The sequence below is a fragment of the Odontomachus brunneus genome, unplaced genomic scaffold (genome assembly GCF_010583005.1).
Source record: "Odontomachus brunneus isolate Ranch 3 - 2012 unplaced genomic scaffold, Obru_v1 Obru_scaffold_102, whole genome shotgun sequence".
NCBI classification, from domain to species: domain Eukaryota; kingdom Metazoa; phylum Arthropoda; class Insecta; order Hymenoptera; family Formicidae; genus Odontomachus; species Odontomachus brunneus.
Genome location: NW_022639552.1, coordinates 498,639 through 524,087, shown reverse-complemented (window position 1 = coordinate 524,087; position 25,449 = coordinate 498,639). Strand labels below are relative to the sequence as shown.

Sequence of the window (25,449 nt, the reverse complement as noted above, 5' to 3'; positions counted from 1 at the left end):
AAAAAAAAAAAAAAAAAAAAAAAAAAAAAAAAACAAGAAACGAATTTACTATTTGTCTTGCTGCGAAATTACATATCGTGACGTATATTTTTCGCGGGTTTCTTGTTCGCCGACAAATACAATGTGTTTTTCAACGGAAAAATAACTTTCAAAACACGATGCTCCGTTACGTTGCATCTGTAACTGTTAGCGCTGATGAAAACGGCAAACAGGTGGCGGTGATGGGAGAATTAATCAGTGTTTGTTGTGGCATACTCGGGATAATTTAATCGCCGAATGTTTGCGCTTCGATAGCCGCCGTCGCATCACTGTGGTGTCTTTGCCCCGTAGGAAGGCATTATAACGAATCAAGTCATCGCGCAGTTATAAGGATTGCCGTAATGCGCCGTACTTCGGGGTGAGTTTAGTACGCGTAGCCAAACGGTTGTTGTTGATATCTTCGGCGACGGAAATACTTCTAGATAATGAATTCGACTGTCGGCGGGTCAAAGGTGTACGACGGAAGCGGATGCGACGCGTTCCATGAAAAAACAAAGCCATGAGGAGCCAAGAATAGCGTTCGGGGCAAATAAATAATTTCTCCGTGCGGAAAGAGAACATTTCTGAAGAAGGGAATGACTCTAATGATATTCAATCGCAATATAAACAATGATAAGGAAAATCGGCCAAGAAAGAGCCAGCAATGCTGATCTAACTATTACACATTAATTATATAAATAAATACACGGAACAATGTCAATTTAAAGATTCGTACGTTACATTCCCGCTTTGGGCCAGTTAGATGATAAATTAGAATATAATAAAAAAAATAAAAATAAGAAAAATTAGGACTTAAAGAAATAATAAATTAGAATATAAGTACAGGAATTAATATTTAGTTTCACGTTTAGTATACAAAATTATAATTTATAAATTTTTTTTTAAAGGTGTAAAAAATCATTGAAGAAACCATTCATGTTTTTGCGATTTGATGAAGTTTAAAAAAAAATTATTATGAAAAAAACAAAGTACATGTTTTTAAGAACAGCAATATTTAGAAAGTTGGTCTGGATAAATTTTACTCGTATTTAGGGGGTTCTAGGATTAAAAAGAAGAAAATTGACCATGCTTAACCATTCTCGAATGACTGCAAAGAATTTCAGTGCTTTTAAATCATGCATAAAATTTTCAGCTTGATTTTTATCGAAACACACTCCATGTACGAGTAGGTTAGATCATTCTTGCATGACCATTTCTTTTTCCTCGGGAGAAAACAAAAAAACCATCGATCGAGACAGATGTTTGTTCACGAATCGTCAAGAATTCATATTCCCGCGAGAACCGGATTTTTCGAACCGCAAAATCTCGCGGACCGCGCCGAATTCGGATCATCATTCGCACGGGCCGATCGTTGAATATTTTCCGAGTTTGGTCTCTCCAAGATTTTACGATGCGCAACACGGCCGGTTGATCGAAAATATCGAGAGGTCGGAATATCCTGTTGGGAGAGAGCTTATCCCCGGAAAGATAAACCATCTCTGATATGACGTCGGGACAAGTTGAAAGAAAGTAAGAAATCCTAGCGATACGTATAATCGCAGCGCGCAGTGTATATATCGAAAAACCGCCGCGATGATAAATTTATGAGTAGTCGTCAGGAAGTCGATGCGATAAGATTAGCAGGAATATTTTATGTCGACTATCTGGAGGGATTCTATTATTTCACGAGCGTATTATTATCGAGGTTTCACGATCTGTTTTATTGAAATCTTCACCCAACTATTCTCGTATGTTACCGTTCCACTTCCGAATTCCATTCCCAAGTTCTACTTCGAAAAGATCATACGTTGATTTTTCTGATTTTCTCTTCAAACTTCTGTGTTAAATTCGACTATCAAAATTAAATCCGAATTATTATATTTTAATTAAATCCCCCCTTTCTAAAATCCCAACCAAATGTATTTACTAGGTTTCTATCGAATTTGCGAAAAATTATTAATTATTCATACTAACATTCAAGGCACAATTTTTACTGGCCTTTTATTTCTCTTAATTTTCTTAAAACCTTAAAAGCTTCTCATGAAAGCAATTATTAATTCTGTTTAAATAAAAGTATTCAAATAAATATGTGATTAATATCTCCACCGAAAGTATCTTTTTTCTCAGTGCAGTTTAAAGCACACAGAAAATTGTAATTTCTTCTACTTCGATTATCCTTGTTAAGTATCGTGCATCGTACGAAGGTTCAGCCCGAGGTGTTTGCGCGTTTACAAGACTACAATTCCAGTAAACGGCGTTAGTCACCCTTGGCTTGTTACGCTACTCACACGTTACGCAACGAAGATGCAAACCTCAAGTGACGAAGTGCATAGCCGCGATGATGCAAGACGTCGAGATCGCATGTCGTTCCCACGCGCATTAATTGTGTATCTACTGTCTGTCGGCAAATCGCGAACGTCTCTATTTATCGATACTGTGATATCCCTATCGTCTTCCTCCAAGTATCTCTTTATTTTCCTTCTTTCAGAACGTGGAGCTGCTGAATGGTACCATCCCGGCGAACGCAACGGACCTTGAGATCTCTCGTTGTCACGAGCTGAGAATACAAACCGGCGCGTTCGGGGGTCGCACACCCCTGAAGCGCGTCCACGTCTCGGGTATTTACAGCGTGGTGGCCAAGCGACAGGCCTTCCAGAATCTGAGCGCGCCCAACCTGCACCTCGAGGTATCGGAGTGCAACAGCGTGTTCCTGGAGAGCCATGCCTTCAGGAACTCGAACAGCACCCTGAGCGTCTTGATATCGCGATGCAAGCACGTAGAGATCAAGCCGAACGCCTTCTCGTGGCTGCTCTGGCTCACGGTGAAGGATGTACCGTTTTTGGACCTCTCCAGCAATGCCTTCAAGTTCGACGCGCCTCCGCACGGACGACACGGATCAGCGACCAAGGTCTGAAAGAGAACTGCTTCTCTCTTCTTCTCTCCCTCACTCACCCTATCTCTCTCTAACTATCTATTTCTCGCGCATCAACGCCATTACATGCGGTCGCCGTTCAACAACACACGTCGATTTAAATTCTACAAACTTTATATATATATATATATATATATATATAACCGATACCGCACACGATATTAATATGATTTATGCGCGATACCGATCGCTCGCGTCCCAGTTATACTACGCTATTAATTTGATATCGTGTAACGTCCAGTACGAGCATATAAATCCTATGATATTACTTGTAACGCTTCTCGTGTTAAATATCATCGCGAACAAACGAGCCCGACGCCGATTTTCCTAGCAATTTGCGTTGGTAGGTATCAGCGCGCTCGCGCGGTTGAATTTCGGGATAATCTAACTTAACGGTATCCAAGCCGACCCGGCCTGATCGTTAGCTCGCGAGACAAAGTGTCGGAAACTTCATTATAATTTCGAATGGCGTCGTTTGATGCAGATAATGTTCCAACACGTGGGGATCGCGGAACTACCCAAGGCGGTGTTTCCCTCCGTCATCCTGGAAATTCGAATGGACCATGTTCAGACCAAGTTCATACGCAAGGACGCCTTCTGCGCCATGATGATTTCGAGCGTAATCATCAGCAACGCGTCCATCACCGAGATTCAGTCGGGCGCCTTCAGCGAGAAAGCCCTCATCCAAAGTCTCGAGTTTGCCGACGTGGAAATTAAGAACATCAACACGGCCGCCTTCCGGGCTAATCACGACAATCTGACGATCCAATATTCAAGGTTTGATATTGAAATTGCTCTATTAATATTTCTGTTGTGACTGCATAGAAGACGTTCGAATGAGATATTTCGAACTGCGCATTCCTTTTTGATCTTGCATAGTTATACAAGAATGATTCAAACCATGTGAAGTATATTTCGAGGAAAATAAAAGTGAAAATTTGATAAACGATTTAAAAAGTATATAAGATAGCACTAAAGTTCTTCGCAATCATCAAACATAGTCAATTTTTCTTCTCTTCAAGGGTATCCACTGATAAGCTTAACTTTCAAAAAATGAGTAAAAATACAACTAGTAAAAAAAATAGCGCAACTTGTAGGAAATAAAAATTGTTTTTAATTAATAGGCATCCATAAGTCCATAAGTTCATTAACAGACTTGGATCTTTCTCGTTTTATGTAAAAGGACTACCCATTGACTATGAACTACCCATTGCTAAAAAAAGAAACTATAAGAACTAAAGAAAAAAATTATAATTTCGTGGATTGGATCATTCTTACATAATCATGACTGTTAATTCCCTTTTCTTCTTCTCTCTCTGCACTTCATTTTATTCTTTTTTTTATTATTGTTTTGTGTACTAAAAGAATATCTCTTCACGTTTGACCCTTTAAGATCTAGTGTACATAATTATATACATTCATTCGAGGTGCTCCCTAAATTTTTTATATTGACAAAGTAATATGATTCCGTCGATATAATACTATCGATTTATCCTACATATAAAGCTATATTTTACGTTCCAACTCGTGAAACAGAGATTTTTCTACTGAAAAAACCAATATAGCGTCCGCGTGCAGAGCAGAATCGCTGACGCTCGAAATTGCGTAAAATTTTTCACCAAAGAAAAGTAAGAAAACTCTTTATTCTATCAACTTTTTGTCGATACCATTTTAAAGCATAAGGTTGATGCTTTTGTATTCATTTTCACGATTATAAGATTGTTTAAATTCTGGGGCACTCATGAATGTATATAATCATGTATATTCAGAAAATCGTACTTCTCGACAGTTAATTTTATTCGCACCATAAGACTTAATTGAAAACACGCCTTTTAGAACTATTTCATGAAAAAAAATTTTTTTCTCGAACCGTATCAATATCTGAATATATATGTTAAAGGCTTAATTAAATAAACATCTAAGTATCGCGTGTTCTGTAAGTTTAAGTAAAATCACATCGGAGTATCTATTACAGAACAAGAAATTTTCGATGGAAATTTCATTTCGTTCTACTTGAGTAAATCTGTCATAGATATCCAAGCCGATTGCGAAAAGATCTCGGCGAGCAAACGAAAAGTCGATTTCCGAAAAGTGCTTGCTGAAGGAAACGTTTATTTTATCGCGTGACGACGACTGGTCGATTCCGAAAGTGATTCGTAGCAGGTCGAAAGTCACGAACGAAATCACGTTCGGAAATTCACTGATAGAAAACTGGCTCGTAGAGCTCCGCTCGGAATTGTAAATAGTTTCACGATAGATGGCTCGGTCCAATCAATTTCATGTTATTTTTGAATTGTCTTCACCGAATTATAACGATCAACTTTGAATCCACATGCAGTGCAGTCAGTGGGAAAGCAGGCCATTTTCATCCCGATGAACTTTAGAACGCATTCGTTATCCAATGGGGAAATTTATCTTCCGAGAATCATTGGACAAATTGTCTCATTGGACACGAATATATTGCGAAATTCATTCAAAGATAAGTAATAAAATATTAAGTAATAAATGTTGTAACATTTCCTCCACTGATTGTACACGTGTGGAAATGGCACGGTGGACAGAAAAAAATCCCACACGCAATTTCTCCACTCCGTCCTCACAGCCATCCTCTTCTCCGCGTGTACAGATTGTCCAAGGTGGAGAGTGGTGCCATCAATACGTCAGTGGCGACCATCACCTTCAGCCAGAACGAGTTCCTGCACTTGCGGTCGGGCTCGATTGTGCTGCAGCAGTGGAACCACATCGCGATCGACCGGAACGTCTTCGTGGAGTTGGAGAGCGACGCCATTAAGGCGGAGAAGGTCAACGCCACTTCCGCCCACAATTTTTCCTTCACGGCCAATCGCATAGAGAAGGCGCGAGCGGGCTCGCTAAGATTCGCGATGATCTCCCAGAGCGTGAACTCCGCCCGCGTTGGCAACAATTACTTCAAGAAGGAGTGCAGTTGCAATATCGAGGACTGGGTGCGCGAGGTGACGGGTAGCAACAGTTCGGCCACTTGGATGATGGACTCCAGCTACTGCATGGTCGACCAGTTCTTCCACAAGTGTCTGAACCTACCCGAGGGCTACATAGCCATGGGAAATTACACGCACCTCATGTGCACACCGCGGGATCACGTGCGCTGCGAGAAGCCATCCGCGAAGCCAGAGCCGAGCGTCAGCCCGCCCAACGTCGGCCCGCACGTGTATCCCCGGCACAAGAGCTTCTTCGACATGGAGATAAGCGAGATGGAGCAGCTGGAGCGCGAGAAGAGGATCATCGTGATCGTCTGCGTGGTGGCGGTCTTCATCGTCGTCGTGGCGATCCTGGCATCGGGGATTCTATACATGCGCAGACGCGGCGTGTGTCCGAAGCTCACATCCGGCCAACTGATGCATCTGACAAGTTGGTTCTCGTCCAACAACGGTATGACCGCCGCGACCTCCGCCAGATCGATCTCGAGGCTGAGCGTCCACGAGTACGCTGGTCTCCAGCCGGAGACTAGGATCATGGAAGTGGAGCCCCAGGCGGAAGCCGCGGAGGACTACGACGAGGACGGCGACATTTATCCCTACACGGAGAACAAGGCCACGCAGACGTTGCCGGAGGAGCTGACGGAGGAGTACCTGAGGGATCTCCGGGAGAGGCTCAACGACCCCGACAACTACAGCCAAGCGAGAGATATGATCGAGCACCTGTACGACCTCATCAAGGTCGAAGAGAGCTGCAACAACAACAACGATCGGCAACCGGTGGACGATCAAGAGGAGAACGCGTACGACATTATTCGGCCGAGGGTCAAGAGACCTCGCGGCGCCCCGAGACCTTGCGTCACTGTTGGCACGAAAGCGCCGTCCCTGGAGAAATTGTTGCCCAACGGCATACAAGTGAGGCCACCCATCACGGAGTACGCGCAACCTCGCGACCAAAGGACCAGCGACCAGAATCATCTGTATGCCGAATTGCCGGGCGACGAGACGGTGCCGAGTACCAGCCGATTGTCGCAGCCCATCTTGGACAGCCTCATCGGACGTGCACCGCAGCCGTTACCGCCCGACGTGGTGAACGATCACCTGCTGCTGGTCGACCGTCCGCCAAGGAACTGCGGCTTCGGCGACGTCGACCGCACGCCGCCGCAAAGCCCGCGCCTGGAGTCGTGCAGGAATCAGCAGACCAGGCCGATGAGCTTCCTCAAGGTACTCGGCGAGAGTCTCCGCGGCGCTACCAGCAAAATGAACGGCGGCAAGAGGCCGAATTCCCTGCTCTGCGAATACGCCGAGCCGTCCGACGTCACCGCTCACCTCTACTCGGAGTTGCCGGAACCGCAGGCGTCCGTGTCCACCAGCAAGATGGCGAACAGGCCGTTGCCCACGAAACCTGATCAGGATTCCGTCGCCGCGAGCACGGCGAAGGCGTAGCCAGGCTGATGTCCATTTATCTGTGATATACAAGTGTTGCGTGCTCCGAGAGCGGAGAATCCCGCGTCCCTTTCCGCTCTCTCTCTCTCTCTCTCTCTCTCTCTCTCTCTCTCTCTCTCTCTCTGTTTCTCTCTTTCACTCGCTTCGCGGGTGCTGCACGAAGAGAAACTGCCGGCGGTGCGGCTCGTTGCGCGCGTACACGTGTGCGCGAGTTTCGCCGAGGGTGATTGCATTCGCGTAAAAGCCTGCCGAGTCGCGCGCGAGTCGGCCGCGACAGAGCGGAGGAAATACGTCGGAAATTAGTGCAATTCACGCGTATACTCCCCTCGCCGTCGAGGACAGGCGTCGCGAAGGCCAAGTGTCCTTACTTTCAAACGCGTATGAATGAGGCCTCATTAGAACAATCGCGAGCTCGCTTCGTTATCGCTTCGAGAGGGGAGCGGAAAGTCGTGACGAATCGACCAAAGCTACGCTTAATTGCGAAAGTAGTAGTGCGACACACCAGTGTGTCGAAATTGCCGTGTCTCGCCGCGCTGTTCATTCTGGCTGTTGTATTCGCGTACTCGTGACGTCAAGAGACGGCCCCGTCGAACTCGTCGCGTTCTGTATTAGGGTATCGTCGTCCGTTCGCGAGACACCGCCGCGACAGACAAATCGACGGATCTTTATTTATGATTATATCTCCGACAAAAGTGGATGTAATATAAAGTTACACACACACACACACACGTACATATGTATACTCGCTTCATCAGGTATTATTAAATAAGCATTTTACAAGTCACGTGTTCGGCGCATCAATCAACACCAACAGCGAGTGCCCCTTTAAGGGCACCCATTCGACAATTACCTCATGAAAAATTTGAGTACATCAACTCCTCTCTTCTTTAACAAAGTTTAGTCTTTCTTTCAATATAAAATAATTTTTAGCGCAATATTAAATCAATTACTTCATTTCGTAATTCTGATTGGCAAAAATTGTGTGTACAAAATTAAAATTTTAATCATTAGTACAAAACTAAATTATTTTTATGGAACATATTTTTCAATATAAAGATTCAGATGCAGAATACGCGTGATCATCAAATTACATGGTTTTTGCCCCTCTCTTTATCATTACAGACCGCCACATAAGCTAATAGACTCAACCCCATTCGTGGTGTGACGTAATTGTTGAATGGCCCCTTAAACGAGATCGATTCACTTCCACAGGCGAGATCAAATTCGACCAAATGCACCGGTGAGGTTTGCCGAAGAAGAAGTCGCTCGCGAGAGCGAATTATATTCTCTCTCTCTCTCTCTCTCTCTCTCTGTTTCTCTCCGTGCGTACACAAATATACGCGCACATGCGCGCGATCGCCGACCCATCGCCGAATTGTTTCAAGTACGATACGAGCAGTCGAACAGAAGCACGGAATATTTCCCTGCGTTTCCGCGATCAATTCGCTCAAATGGGTAATAAAACAGCGCGCGGGTCCAACGATTAGATCTCCACCCGGCCCGAGCGAAGCACATCGCGCTTCAGATAGCGCCGCTCATGTCCGAGGAGCGTATTCCAATTCGAACGAGTATTCACTCGCGCAAGTTTGCCGCGCCACTTCGAGACGCTCATCGATTTCTCCCTATCTAAATCTCATGCTCGAAGGCGCAAGACGCGCGCCGTCTCGTTGTCTTATCTCGTGGAATTTTACGATTCAAGTATCCATCCCCCCCAAGACGCACGGCCTCTCTCACTTCCTTTCCGTTCTCTTTCAGCCTCCTCCGTGCCCGGAGAGTACTTTCAGGTTCAAGGGTCGTCACGAGTACTCACCCCTTGTTCTCTTTTTTCTTCTATTTTCTTTTTTTAATCAAATAACGCGCAGTGGTGCTCCCGTCGCAGAGGGAACGCGCGACTCCGGGGAGCAATGGCGGCCGCGGGAGCAAACGGAGGAAACGATTCGCCTCGGCGTCTCTCCGACGAGATATTCTTAATCTCTCTCGGGGCGCAGTCAGTGTATATCCGCGGCGAGACCAAACTATTCCATGAAGAATGTAAGAGGAACAAATAGAGCCCGGCTAGTCGGGGCGGCCTGCGACGCAGCTGTTGACGTCTAAACGGCCGACGTTCTTCGCTTCTACAGACGGTAAAACCCGGAGGAAACTCCGAGATCGTGCCATGGAAGTGCTGCAAAGGCACACAACAACCGCCGGCGACGGTAAAAAGTCCGCGAAAGGATCGTGGACGTAATATGTATCCCCGAGGACGATCAATTTCCCTAATTTTACTCGCGTCTCGCTTCTCTTTCTCTCTCCCTTCCTGCCTCCCTCCTTCTCTCTCTCTCTCCCTCTCTCTCTCTCTCTCTCTCTCTCTCTCTCTCTCTCTCTCTCTCTCTCTCTGTCTGTCTGTCTGTCTGTCTTACTCTTTCTTCTTCATATTCTCTTTGTACCCGACATGTCTCAACCAAGCTGCAGATTCGTAGTGAGAATTCGCGCTCGCCCAGTAATTCGTAGTCGATTTTTCCTCGACGGGAATTTAATCTAAGACTTAATTATCGCGCTATTTAACGTCGAAAATTAAAGCACCCCGGCAAATTAAATGTCAGGAGCGTAAATGAATGATGGGGACCTCGCACCTCGATTAATCCAGGACCAAATGTTTTCGTGATAAAAATTTAATTTACCGGGAATTGCCGAGCAATTTTGCGTTGTCGGAGAAGTAAGCAACGTGTTAATACATACATCATGCGTATCAAACCGTGCTCATATCCGACATATATTTTCTTTCTCTCATCGTGCACTGAGAAAAAAAATTATTATTCGAGGAAAGAGAGATGTAGATACTAATAACATATTTAAAACTGAATTCTTTCATTTAAATAGAATCAACAATTGTATTTTCATGAAAATATAAAATATCTTAATAATAAAAAATATCTTATTTGAAAAATATTTTATACTAACGCAAGTAAATATGTTATTAATGAAATCAGCGAGTAAATGTGTTTCTCTTTTTTCTTAGATATCTTTTCTCTCAGTGCACATTTCCGAATCAGTTTGGTTATCTTCAAACATATTAACTTGCATTATGTAGCTACGATGATAAAGTCGCGCGAAATGTGAGTCACACCTAGTTCGCAAATTTACCAATTTTTTCCTGTAGAGATAATAAATGTCGATTTCCCCGTTAATATTTGCATCGTTATCGTACAGATAAAGACAGGAAGCGTTGTGTGTGACTAGAAGAATCCATTAGTCTTTGCATTGCGAGCAGACGTAAAACGAAGCAAAAAGGGATTCCGATATTTTCACGAAAAAGATAATCGCCAAATGATTTCGCGGAAAATGATTTTGATATTTCCACGGAAAAAGGACGAAACGGAAATGTCTCGATCAAAATGTAAATATGTAAGCGATAAATTCGCGCGTTATCGAGTATCATTTTATCCGGACACAAAGCGCAAAATAGAATCTTTTGCGTCTCTCTCTCTCTCTCTCTCTCTCTCTCTCTCTCTCTCTCTCTCTTTCTCGTCGAAGTCGTAATTTCTCTCGCGCGTTTTATCACGGAGTACTTCGTCGACAGGTTAAAGAGCGATACCAAGGCGCGCTATACGAAGCTGCCCGTCCTATCGTGCACCGATTCGTGGGATTGTTTATGGTCGGCCATTTTTCAGATAAGAGTGTCATTTTTCTCGAGACCGGTTGCTCGTCGTGGAAAGTCAAGAGAGACGGCCGAACGAGTTCCCAACTAGATGCAATTTGTTGTTCCCTCCCTCTCTCTTTCCCTTTCCTCTCTCCTCTTTCTCTCCCCCCCCCCATCTCTCTCTCTCTCTCTGTCTCTGCTTTGCCTTCGATCTCGACTCCCGCCTCCCGCAATGTCTCACACCTCGAATTTATGGATACTTATATATTATTTAATTTACGGCCAGCATGTAAGTATACATCCGTATCCGTCTCTGAGAAAACACAAACGTGTCAACGTATATCTCGGCAAATATAGATGGAAGCGACTTCGAATATATAACATTGTGTAATTTATCTCCAAAGTTCGCGCATGAAACTGTTACGACCCGACCAACGTGAGCCTCGCACACTCGATTTGAAGAAATAAGAAGTTGCCAACGTAGTTTGTTTATATTATCTTGTTTGTACACATTTGTTTGCGACACCGTTCGTTCCGTGTTTGTACTTTAGAAAACAAAAAGAAGTTCAAGGGGTTAAAGGATAGTCAGCGCGATCAAGTGGAAGATATTTGGAATTGCCTAATATTTTTCTTGAGAAAGTACAGAAAAATATCATTTTACCGTTCAGAGAAGCGATAACACACTTTTTTTCCTTATTTTAAGTGACAGTTATCTTCAACAAAGAATATTAAATTAAAACAAAATTATTTGTCAAACAAATTATTTCCTTGATAACAGTTTTAAAATGTGTTCATCACATATTACATAGCAAAGTTTTTTAAAGCAAAGTTCACTTCTGAGAAATAATGTTTATCTCTATAAAATTAAATTTACATATCACAGATAAATTTTCTAATATTTTTTTCTCAGTATATGAGAGATTTACGGATACAAAAGCTCATGAAATATTTGAAACAAGTAATATTTACGTGTAAATGTAGCATGTATTTTTCTGCGTGTATGAACTTGTGGATCCTTTACATCTCGATGTGTTTGAGATTACAGCATTATCAAAATTCATCAAACTTCTTGATGTCTTGAGATACATCCAAATGGCCAATGACGTTAATTGAAGTTAATTATTAAGGAATAGAAAATACGAAAAAAATGTAATGTCTGGCCGAAAACTGCAAATTATGAGACAATATTACGAAGAAGACCAGTACAAACTTCTTTGCGATTCTGCGGAACTCTGCGGGGATTTGGTCGGACACAGTTCCTTTTGAGCCAACCTACAGCGTTCGGCGGGATCGTTCGACAGGAAGTCGCGCGGACAAATAAAAACGATAAAAATCGCCGGAGCGAAATCCGTCGAGTCGATGATGAGAACGCAGGAAATCTACGCCGTTTCGCGATCTCCCGAAAGTCAGATCCGTTGCTCGCGAGCGATAACGGTCTCGCAACACACACCGCGGTGCAAAATAGGTGTCCGAGGCGGAAGTGAATGAGATCACGGCTGTGATCCAGCGTGCTCGCACGGGAGAGCATAATCCGCAGCCAGACCGGCCAAGCAGGCGGCTCTATCAGGTTTCATCAGCGGGCCAATCATCTCATCACTCGGATGGTCGTGCTAGCGTCCGATTCACCATGCTCTAACCCGTTTCTCTGGCCCCTGACCTAATCCCCGTCGAGATCCCAGGAAAATCGATCGGGGAATCGCCGGCGGACATCTCGCGACGGCACGACGACTGGGTTATCGAAGTACCGAAATCATGGGTCGATCTGAGAGGGAGCTTAGCCTAAGCCGGAGCTTAGATCGTAAATGGATTTTCCATCTCGCGCGTCCCTCTTCGTCCTTCTCTGTTCTCTCGCCTTCCGTCCGAGTAAAACAGCTTATAACGACGTATAGCGTGTCAAACTATTGTAATTACCGCGAAACTGCGCTACATTAGAGGAGAGATGGTACCGACACGTGCGACAAGCACGGCAAAAGCAATTCGCACACTCGTCGTTGAACCGACCCCGTGACGTTCGGCTTTCGTTCTCCAAGCGCGCGGTCTAAAATGCACTGACGTTAATTAACGTGGACGTCGTAACAACGTGTCGCAATGCGTGTCTCGCGGTCATTCGGTTCGACGCTTCGATCGGAAGGGAACAGAGAAAAGGGGTTTCGCGCGTCGATTGGTCCGAATGAGAAAGATCAGCCTGTGTAGCTCAGGCGCACGGTGGCGGTTCAAATGTGATTTGATACGTCCCGATATTACGCGGCGCGTTACAACGGCCTGAAGCACGGTCCGCGCGAAATAATATTGTCCCTCTGATCGATCGAAACGCTTCGCCCATGTTTCTATTTTGCCGCGATGATATATCGTGGCCTTAATATACGCCGTCTGCTTCTTACGATCCGGTGTGTCACCTGTCGCAACGATATTGCATCCGGTGATCTAATGGACCTTTAAAGCGAACGTCTTTCTCTATATAAGCTAACCCGTGTCATCGACCCCTCCTCGCGACAGAGAGAGAGAGAGAGAGAGAGAGAGAGATATTTCCCCGAACGAATTGCTCGCGGGAAGCGAGGCACTTCTGCCACGGAAAAATACGGGAGAGCGTATTGGGAAATCTAGGCAATGACTGCGTTACACACTCGCCGTTGTGCCGGGGTTTCCAACATCGCCAAATTTTCAATCCGCGCGCAGAAAAATACATACAGCGCTCGAGTAATCGTTACTTGTTGCAAGTACTTCATAAATTTTATAATATTCGGAAATCTATCAAAAGTTTTCACCACGAGCATGAAATTTACTCGAAGTATATTCTAGATTCTGGTAAGTTTAACGTTTTAACTAATGTTCATGTAGATGGAATTTTGTAATATTACCGTAAAGAGAATAAATTCTTCTTTTGAGTGCATGATAATGAGCCTTTCTTAAATTTGTGATAAATATACTTCAAAATTATTATCGAAAATATTCTTTATTGAAGATTAGCATTAAAAATAAAGAAAGAAGAAAATTTATTTGCAGGTTATGAAAAGTAATAGCTTTTCTTAGCAATAGGATTATATTTTTCTATGTGCGGAGAGAGCGCGAATATAATAATGAAGTTTTCTATTTCAAGTTTCATCCATGGTTTATTTCTCAATATTTTCTAAAGAAGATTTAAATTGATATGTAAGAAATATTTCAGGGATGGATTCGGCATATATATATTTGACAGTAAAATTATTTCCTACGTCAAGAGAATTTTTCCGAAAGATATTAATATTCGTAAACTAAAAAAATGTTACGTTAGCTTGTCCGGCTAGGACATATCGTATGATGACATATCGTCCAGGATATTTAATTGAAGTACGGGAAACTACCCTCGTACATACGGTAAATTTGTACGCCGTCAAGTTAAAAAGATATCCGGAAAAACTACCAATTAATTGCTATAATATATAAGCTTCATCTTTAATACAAATATATCTCCGATAATATTAGTCCACAAAAACTGTCTCTCTTCCTCTCTCGTCTCTCTCTGAATATAAAAATACGCTCGATTTGTTTCCGGGTCACGGCAAGTTTCGTATTCCCATAATTTTTCCTAACAGCTAAAATATTACAATTTATTTTACTCGACCGTGTATACAAATAATGTGAGACATCTTACAATCTCCTTGAATATCCCGCAAACATTACTCGATATCGTTTGACAAATCATGAGTAATATGTAACGAAAGAATGAGACCGATGACTAAACGCTTGCGAGCTTGTATCAAGATGCTAGACAGATATTCCGAGAATGTCTCTTCTTAAGATAAACAGACACAAGTTGTTAGAGAGGCAAACTCGCCGCAACTACTTGGAAACAAGGTCAAACGTATGTTTGTGGGAACTTTTTTCATCGCTTGTAAATGCTAAATCCCTGCCTCAAGTGTTTCCCACATATTAAATTAGCTTGTACACATGCCGTGTACAACGCAAAGTGTAATCACGCAAAGTACCTCGTGTACATGTGAGATTAAGTCAAACAAAACATAAAAAATTCCTCTACCATTTTGCAAACAACCACGTAAAATTTTGACGTACGTTAGCTGTTTGGTGATTGTCAGGGAAATAAATCACCGTTGCAAATCATTTCTCATTTTAACAAACTGTACTGCCTGAAATACAAATCGTTCTCGTATATTTAAGCTAGGTCAGTTATGTCTCCATTATAGAAGTTCTGCCTAGAGCAGCAAAAATTGGAAGCGACAAATCATCTGTTTCCACTACGTGGTCATTTGCTGTCCCACGTCAACAAACGTTGCGGGTGCTGGTATTTTGTTGAATTAGCAAAACTCTTTCTGTTAGTGTTTAATTAATGGCTCCAAATTTTACGTGATTGAATTTTGTGTTCAATTCGACCTAATCTACACGTATAGGACACTTGCGTCAGACATCCTGTATGTTTCCGTGTTGTGAAAGTGTGTTGTAATAAGTAGCAAGGATTTGACTCAATAACAATGCTGTGCCCAAGATGATTTTATTTCTCGGAGGATTGAGGTCGCGCTCGGGACGACGAATATTCGCGGCTCAATCTCTGTCGAATGAGCCTGTCGATGGATATTCGGCGACACAGAAAACCGACCCTCTCTCTCGGATATTCATGGAAAGTCGAATAAATCCTTAAATATTTTAAGGATTTACCGGGAAATCATGGACGAGCGTATTTGTCATTCCGCGAGGTTTCCCGTTGCGACTCGAGAGCCCCGATGCGACAACGACGAGCCGCGGGTGCAATAAAGGGTGCATCCGCGAGACGTTTGCCAGTCACGTGTTGAATCTCGAGGCTTCGCGCACGCGAGAAAAACGAAGACAAGAGGGACAAGAAACAGGATGTCGTCGCTGCGAATGCATGTACCCCTCGCTCGCGCGTGCACGTGGAAACCGCCGCCGTGATAATTATAAATATGAAGCAGAAAGTGCATTCCGTTCGGGGCGAGCCTCGTGCTCCAGAAATAATGCGATTCACCGGTCGTGCGTAAATTCGCGCCGAGATATCGCATGAAAAAACGTACTATGCGGCGCGATAATGCGTTCGCGCGGAGACAGCGATGTATAAATAAACGCGGGAGAGACGCGTGCCACGCTCTTACGCAGAATTAAAGTCGATACCTCCGAAATCCTCTTAGATTCGGATAAAGACGCGCTAGATGGACGACTCGGTGATCCGTCCGTTATCCGATTATTCGTTCGAGCTGAAGCTGCGCGACGGTCTCGCCAGCGAGATTTACCAGTTTATCGATCGCTATATTGTACGCAGAGAGAAAAATATGGTTAATCTCGCTGAAACTGTAGTCGCTTCTGGTGTCAACTTTTCCTTTCTTGTGTCTCAACAAAATTAAATAAGAGCTTTGCTAACTTAGCTCCTACTGCGTTGTAGAATTCAAGGTTTAACATAGGGTCAAAATTTCCACTCGAATATATGTCATTTGTTCCTCTTTTTTATATATCAAATCTATCATAAATCCGTAAGCATTACATTTATTCAAAATACATTTGAATTTTAATTTAGCGTCTCAATCAAGAGAATACCAAATTAAAAGAAAAATTCGATTTGCTGACTGCCCAACAGTCGAACCAACTTCTTCTTTGACAAAGTTTTATAATATTTTTGTAAAGAGAATAAACTTCTCTTGTGTGCGTAATAACAAACTTTTTTAAAATATTTAATGTGTATATTTTAAGAATGTTTTAAGAAAATATTTCTTATTAAAGTTAAACAAAAATAATTAAGAGATTCTCATACTAGATTTGAGGCTTTAAGAGATACTCAGTTTACGCATGTTTGTTTGCTTGTATGTTCCCTCATAACTCGAGAACTGTTAAAGATATTGAAAAGAGATTTTTGTAACTTGCTCAGTACGTTATCTACATGGTTCTTAGATTAGAAAAACCCGGGTTATTTCGAGTGATCTGGAAATTCGGCGATTCCATTACTTTCTTGAAAACCCGAGAATATCCAGAAGAAACTTTTATTTTTAATCGACGTCAACAACAAATTCCCGGTAAAAAATATGAAATAAAAAATATATAATATAAAATTAAAAAATATGAAGAAAATTTATAAAATAAAATACTGCCTTCAAAAACCTCAAAAACTGCAAATGTTATGAAATAGTGTTGACTCCAAATATTTCTATGTATCTACAACCTTATTCTAATATTCTAACGATATTAGCAGTTAAGAAGTGAACTTTAGGGAAATAAATAATAAAAAAGGATATGATACAATCGGTTAAATTTTCGTACCGACTTCTAATATCGTTAAAGTATTAAGATAGGATTTTTAGAACAAATAGGATTGTTAGATAAATAGAGAACATCGACTCGAAATTATTTCATACTTTTTAGGGCTTTAAAGCTTTTGAAGACGCTTTTTATTTTCTTTTTTCAAGTTTTTATCTTAGCAATATAGATCGATTTTTCTTCTGTGAGATTACAAGTGTCGAACACATTTGTCTCAGGTAATTACACGAATTACATGAGTTTCGTGCATTGTTAATTGGATCTTATAAGAAAACGAGAGTAGCGTAGCCTCAGCCCAAACAACCGGTTATGATGGTTTCATCGTTTCCGGCGCGGCTACTCTTCTACATCGGCAATATCGATGAGGCGCGAAGAGAGTCGGGATAAAAGCACTTCTTTATTGCGATTCGACCCGAGAGCGCGCGTTGCGCCTTGCAGACGGCGTATCGGGTGAGCGGCTCGTAGTCTCTCTCGCGTTCTCTTCCCCATTGAAATCTAAATATACCCCATGATATTAATAGTGTATGGTGCGGCGGTGGCAGAGGAACCGTTTCATACGCCCATGATGCACACCGCCGGCCCTCAGTCGAATGCAGAAAGGCGCATTCCACCGGGACTCCGCGCGCGAACTGCTCGACAATGCGCGATCCTGTGCGGCGCTGTATGCGTCAGGTACAAAGATCGCACGTACCGCGTCCGGTAATTGACGAGTTTCAGCCCGAAAAGAGCGCACGGGCGCGACGATGAAATTTTGAGGAAGACCAATTCGAAAGTTCGCGCAACGATGCACCTCGTGAAAAGAGAAGGGATAAAAGGACGGAAAAGCCAGACTCGGGAAATAACGCTTTATTTCCCCGAATCGAAATCTTGATCCTACTTTCTATTTCAATATTCCATTTAACGTCTGTTTTGATACTCTATATGCCAATCTCTTTTGATCCTATTTAATCTACTAGCTCTGCTGATCCTCTTCAGAACCTACAGGTGACGTTTTGTATGCTTTCTGTCGTTATACTAAAAGTATAACTATAGTTTTAATTAAATCAACTACTGTTTCCTCTCAGTGTAAAAATTCTTTTCAATCTGTGCTAAAGTATATAAATAGCATATGAAAGGGTAGTGTGTGTGTAAATCGCTGTAAAATCTCGATTTCTCAGTTACAAAATTCTACAATAATTGTTATTATAAAATTCTCTCTGTGCAGCAACGGTAATGGGAATGATCGCTATTTTTATCGTTATTTCGCGCTACTGAATATACGTGTATGGAATTTGCGGCTGCGAATTAGCAAAAAAAAAAAGATCTTTAGAACACAGTGAGAGGAATTCATGGAAATTATTATTGACGACTTGTTGCCGCTTGAGTAACGTTGATAGTAACGAGTCACCTGAATTCTTTTGAACGAGTAACGGTAACGAGTCACCTTTTCCAAAGGTTAACGCAAATCACCTGTAGAAAATAACTCTGTTAATCCCGAGAGCGATCGTACATGGATAGAAAATTCGCCACAAGAGAACAGTATCCGTCTTGAAATAAAACGGAGAGAAAGACGCGCTCCTCTCCTTGCCCGCGCGTCCTCCTCCTTCGCGCGTCTCAGTCGTGGTGAGATGTTCTCTCGGACGGAGGGATCATCATCGCGGATCGCCAGACTCGTCTGTCAGGTTTAATCGGCGGACTCTCTCAGGTTGACTCGCGACACGCGGCGGGAAACGCATACGTTTGATTTATTTATTTAATTTTACAGTCGATAGCGCCATCGATCCACGTCGTTGACGCACGCGCCGGCATTAATAATGGCACTGTCTGAGAAACGAGACTCGAGGTGGAGGTCAATAACACGTCTTTTCTCGTGCGATATCGATAACGCGTGAGCTATGGACGCCTATATTTTGTTCTGATTGATCGTCCGGTCATCCGGAAGAGTTATCGACCGCTCGGCTCGGTCTCGAAGAGTTATCGCGCCACTCGATTTCCACTGGAAACGCGCTCCACGGACGCGTCGTCCCCGTCATGATTATTCATTTCCTACTTACTTAGCATCATCGATTACGCGGCGTGGTGTGGCGTCGCGTCGCGCTTCGCCGCGCCACGTCTCATCCCGCCTCGTCTCGCGAAAAATGCATTCGCGATTAGCGTTACGTGGCGATGTAGCTGCGGATTTCGATGAGGCGGACGAAAGGATCTCTCACGAAGAAAAGAAGAATAACTCCTTGTAATAATAGCGCCGGAGCGCGCGCCGATCAAAGTGTAGGAGGAGGTGGAGGAGGGGCAAGAGGAATGGTGAGATCATCGGGGCGGAAGTGATGTCTGAATGGAGTTGAGAACTTAATTCATCTCGCTCGCATTCTTTATCTCTCTTTTTCACCGCCGCCGCCGTCGTCATCGTCGTCGTCGTCGTCGTCGTCGTCGTCGTCGTCGCCGCCCTCGTCGATCATAATGCCCCCGTCACGACGTGAGAACTCATTACGGCGGACAAAGTGGCAATTTCGTCGGATTAAACGCCACGAAGCGGGCCCGCGGAAGGACGCGATTAAAAGTAAAATGCATTACGATGGGCGACGATTATCAAATATTTCGAGGAGACGCGCCGTCTTGTCCTCGTCATCGGACGTCTTTAACTTTAATTCCCAAGCGAACGCACAAAAGCTGTTACACCGCGATAATCTGTGGAAATGTAAAAAAATCTGACACGTCTACGGAAAAAAGAGGTATACGTCTACAATGAGAATCCGTGGCCGATCGGCCATGCCATCACGAGTCGTGGTATGCGTCTGTGCTGCACTTAAACCAATAAAAATGTTTCCGATTGAATCAATAAAATAAGTCTGAATGAATAATCGATGAATACTCGCTGATTTTCCGCGAGAAAACTTTTCATCTTATATCTCACTGATTTCGAGCGGTGGAAATAGGAAATTTCGCTGCGGTTTCCAAATTCGTTGCACGCTGCACCATGTTCAACTTTCCGCGTTTGTGGTGATGGAATTAACGGTTTCCATGTGATTTACATACAATGACACTGCCTGTGTTTGCAAACTGCGTCGATAGTAGAAACAGTCGCTATTAGTTGATTCTTTCAACGAAAGTTTACTGTGTGATTGCAGTGCTATATTTATAACTCCACCACCAGATATAATTATAGCATTTTAATGAGGAATATATTAATGGTATTCTTTAAAATATGTGTATTATACAAAATTTACAAATAAAAAAAATTTGAAAATAAAGTAATAGTAATTTTACTATTATATAAGATATATTAGAAGAAATATATTATAAGAATTTAGATAGAATGTGTATTACACAAAACGCATAATTTAAACAAGTAATAGTGATTTTATCATTATGTAAGATATATGTTAGAAAATATATGTTATGAGAATTTATAGACAGCGGTCTAAAAAAGGACGGAAATTACGGTGACCGCGCCTCAACTGACGTCACGAGAGGATGACTCGGAGATTTATCGGCGACAGGCAGAACGTCGGCGTACCAGCCGAGCTCTCCTCCTCGTCGAGAAAAGTTAACGCTCGGAGGTTGCAGCCTTCCGTTCTAGATGGCAACACGCTACAAAACCGGCTTCCATAGGCGATGCATCACGTCGTGATGCATGCCGGGTATTCGGGGTCAAAGGGCCACTAGGTCATCCGATAAACTCGAGCACCGGTCCTCATGAAGAATTCGCGCGCACAAAAGCCAAAGAATTCGAGTGGGCCGCGGCGATAACGGCGGCACAAACGCGAGATAACGCACCTCTCGTGGTTGTGTACACTTTGCGTCATCATGTCCTTGGCGAGAAGATGCGTCGCGTCCCGTGAGTTTTACGCCAGAAAAAACGCTAGGAGAAACCGTTCGCTTTCTGAGTTAATTAACGGGAGAAGGGCTCGTTAAACCGCTAGCCGTTGCAAAAACTGCAAACCGATTAATGATGCTTCGATGATTAATGAGCAGATGCGAAATCGCCTAATTAGAATGTAGGCGTCCTAATTGAGACGCGGGTATTGAAGATAACAAAAAGCGCATGTGATTCAAGGAATTTTTACTAGAAACATTTTACTAGAAACATAAAAAAATAGATTAAAAAATTATGATGTTCACACACAACCCGTGCACTTTATTATGTTTTGTTTGCTACATTTTGGAATACATTCTAGAATATATGTAGTCTTCTTTCAATATGACATCAGCGATTGTAAAGCGAATCATGTAACCTCATTATCTGTTAACTCATGATTAACATTTTAATAAAAGAAATATACAATAAATGGTAAACAAGAATTAATCATGCATTAAATTCATTATTACGAGATAATTAGAAATCAAAGTAAAATAAGTAGGAATATGATTAAACAAAATTTATAAATCACGAATATAATAATATACTGAATTATTAATTTTGAAAATGAGAAGTCTTTTTGCCATCCTCTCGAATGAAAAGTCTGATTGGAAACAGTTAAATGTGACATTTGTAATTATGATAAGCAATACCCGTCCAGAATGCATTTTTAACTATCTCATTGCAAGATCGAATCGATGTCGAATTTGCGTCCGTGGTAGGAAATGGACGAACACACCGACGTAATGTTTAATTTAAACAGTACACTTGTCTCGTCATACAAATCGTCCGGATTTGATGCCGAAATTGAAGAGAGAGAGTTCGCCTATTGCTCGTCTCTGTATTTTAACGTGGCCCAAGGCGGATCGATTTTGATGTCATTCTCCTCTTGTGAGTTTAAAAAAGCGAATAATAAAATCGAAATGAAATTTTTGGTGCGCAGGCACGCTGAAATAGATCGAACGCTCTGTGTTCGGTTACACGTACGGAAAATTGGATGAGACGCAATTTTCTGCCCATCGTACTAAATCTGTTTCCCAAGTTTCCAGCGCGCATGCGAACGTTGGCAATATAGGAATTCCGGTTTAATGAAACGTACAGGTGAGAGAATAGTTTATCCAGTATATAATGTCAGATTTAATAGCGTAGAATTCATGCATTTTAACGGAATTATCAGAGGGTTTATGGCCTAGGATTTATGCATTTTTAACGCATAAACGTCGTTTGTTTCTCTGTCGCGAAAAGAGGAAGGAGAAGGTGGGACTATTAAAGTGAAAATTACGGGATTTATTTGCGGAGACTTCGTCGTTTCGACCTTCACCCGCGATCCTATATTTCCCTTTTTGCATTCGCGCATACCCACTTGTTCAAAACGGCTCGCGTGTACGAGTCTCGCAATACCAGCAAACGAAACTTAAATAAATAATCGATTTCCCATATTTAATGCAGCGCATAACCGGTTTATATAGTGAACTGTATATGCTTTATTTAAATTTGAAAGGGGAAGGAATTACATAGTTTAGGCGCGCATAACTAAATGCATAGAGTATCGACAAATAATGTATTACATCGATATCGTGTCAAAATAATCACGACGAAATGCAAATGCAAACTGCATGCGCTAGAGGCCAAATATCAGAAAAAATATTTGTCCCGTACAATCCGGCTTGACACTGAAACTAAAATTCTACGGGCATAAGTCTTGTTTTCGTAAAAGCGCGGCTTTCTCCGCGTTTTCTGTTTTTCAATTCACTCTTTCGCAAACCATCGCTGTTCCATAAGACCTAGATGAGGTTATTAAACCGAAAAAATTATTATCTGCAAGTATTGTGTACTGCTCGAAATAAAAAAAAGAAAAAATGTAAAAAATTTCAAAGTGAAAGAAAACCACCCCTTATCAAAGAATAATCCGGTAAACATTGATACAACTATAGTACTTGTTTCCGTGAAAACATAGCTATGTCCTTCTCTCTTTCCAATTTGCAAAAATTTCGCAAATTACCACCGTTCCATAAAAAAATTCAAGTGAGACTGTCAAGCTGAAAAAAAAAACACAAGTTATTATCTGCAAGTATCATATTGTTCGAAATAAAAAAAGCGAATAAAAATTTCAGAGTGGACACGAAAACTCTTCTCTATCAAAGAGAAGAGTGGTCCAATAAAAATTAATTAACATCTTGTACACAGAACGAAGCCCGACATTTTTATCGCATTCGCAAATCGTTTCGACAGATAATCGGGTCACTGAGCTTACCCAAGAGAATATTATTTCACTTTTTTTTTCATTTTTACTCACGGGAGTAGAGTTTTTTCAATTGCGCGCAGTTCTCGATCACGGAGTAACATGCGCGCGCTACTTGTTTGCTCAAAACATGTAATATCGCGGGACAACGAAATGAGGGGCCGGGGAAACGGAAACAGGGAACGACACGAGGGTGGCGGTGGTCGCCGTATCGCCTTCTTGTCTACGATTTTGCGGCGGTGTGCGTCCGCACGGCAGAGAATCGCACGATTCATTATTCACGGAGCTTTAGCCCCGTTTCGTCGGTGTTCCTAATGAAAGATAAACACAATCAATCCCACCGTGGCCGAAAGAGGGAATATTATATCGGGTGGCCGTGTAATTTCGTAGCCGCGGGCGGTGCCGGGCCGCGCACCCCGGGCGCTGTTTTCGTTTCATTATACTATGCTTCAGCGGGTTATCATCGCGCTAATTATCCGTTCAAAGGGACGGTCTCCCCCATAACTCTACTCCCCTAACCATACCATCCCAACCCCGTCGAATCTGCGTAATTGGCGAATCTTTTATCAGGCTGTCTCGATTTTTCCAACGGTAGATCAAAAGCTTTTCACGACAAGCGCGCGCGCGCATCACCACCATCGCGTCGCCAAAACGCGATTTCCGACACGGCGTGCCTCCGGCGAGCGCTGCGCTCTGATCCCCTTTTTCCTTTGCATCATCGTAATTTAAAATCGTTGGGTGATGATCGTCGCTGCAATCGTCATCCATCTCCGCGCCACTTCACATACGCGACGTGACATATCGTAAATTGACGTAAAAATATGCATCGCGGATATTACTACACTGAGAGAGAGAGAGAGAGAGAGAATATTTAAAAAATAAGAAATATTTACTCGATGGCTACTACCAACATAGATATTTACTTCTCTCTCTCTTTTTCTCCCCCTTCCTTCCTCTTCTCCTTCCCCCTTTCCTATTTTCTTCTTTCACTCTTTTCCAATATACATATTTTTATATTGAGAAAAAATTTCCCTCAAATGAGAAGATATATATTTTCTTAAGATCGTTACATTCTATGAAAGCAAATATTTGTTGTTTAATCAAAAGGATCCAAAGGTCAGGTAAATATGTTATTAGTATCCGCCGAACAAATATTGTATTTTTCATTTTGCAGATATTTTTTCTCTTAGAATATAAAAGAAAATCGGTGGAAACAACTCGCATCGAATTAAATGATTTCAATTTCAAGGCTACATACGGCGAAGTAATTTTTTTTAGAAATTGTTCAGCAGGAAAGTTGGTCTTTTTGATCACCTGTTTGTATAAAACAAGTTCAAAATTTAATTTAACGAGACAAGCTAGTAAAGCTGACATTATCGATCGTGTTTAATGTATGATTTATTTAACCTTCCATCAGAGATAAAATTACATACATTATGCAGTTATATAAACTTTTTCGTAAGCGGAAAAATATCCTTTACCATACACATAACTACACTATGTGAAAGAAGAAATATCTAAAAATTAAAAAATATTTATCCGATGTATGGATGTTAATAATATATTTACTTCCTTCCGCTTTTAAACAGAATAAACAATTGATTTCATTGAAAAGTTATGGATTTAAGGAAATGTATATTTTTTTCATTTGAGAAACATTTTATCTCGATGCAAATATCTAGTATATTAATATAAGAATAAATATGTAATAAGTATATTAATATAAGAATAAATATGTCAATTAGTAACATATTTATTCACAAAAATAAACATTTCTTATTATCATTTAACATTAAATATTTAGATTAATTACACAATTAAGCATTTTTTATTTTTGTAAACTTTAATTTTAACTTTTTTCTTTCGGCGTACATTTTGATCTTGTTTACATTTTACCGTCAACTAAATTTTGTCGTACAAATTCCGTGAAAATAAAAATTGCGAAATATATATATATATATATATATATATATATATATATATATATATATATATATATATATTATCGGCCTAATTCGATTTTTATTAAATTTCACTTCGATTGTGTACAGCAAAATTTGTGTGGCCCTGAGACTCGGTTCTTCCCGATTGCTTTTTTCCAGTACGCGTCTCCATACGACCGTGAACAACACAGGCGTATTTATAGCGGGA

At 41.9% G+C, this 25,449-nt stretch overlaps 2 protein-coding genes across 18 annotated transcripts in view; one reads left to right on the top strand and one right to left on the bottom strand.

Annotated features, from left to right (window-relative positions):
- Positions 1–8,134, top strand: part of LOC116848929 — a 32,096-nt gene extending 23,962 nt beyond the window's left edge. Inside the window, exons 2-4 of the mRNA XM_032825558.1 lie at positions 2,507–2,926; positions 3,435–3,727; positions 5,577–8,134. Of these exons, the coding sequence (XP_032681449.1) occupies positions 2,507–2,926; positions 3,435–3,727; positions 5,577–7,350 (2,487 nt within the window). The 3' untranslated portion in view covers positions 7,351–8,134. The remainder of the gene's footprint in view (positions 1–2,506; positions 2,927–3,434; positions 3,728–5,576) is intronic.
- Positions 1–25,449, bottom strand: part of LOC116848927 (E3 ubiquitin-protein ligase MYCBP2) — a 299,038-nt gene that overhangs the window by 41,928 nt on the left and 231,661 nt on the right. The window lies entirely within an intron of this gene.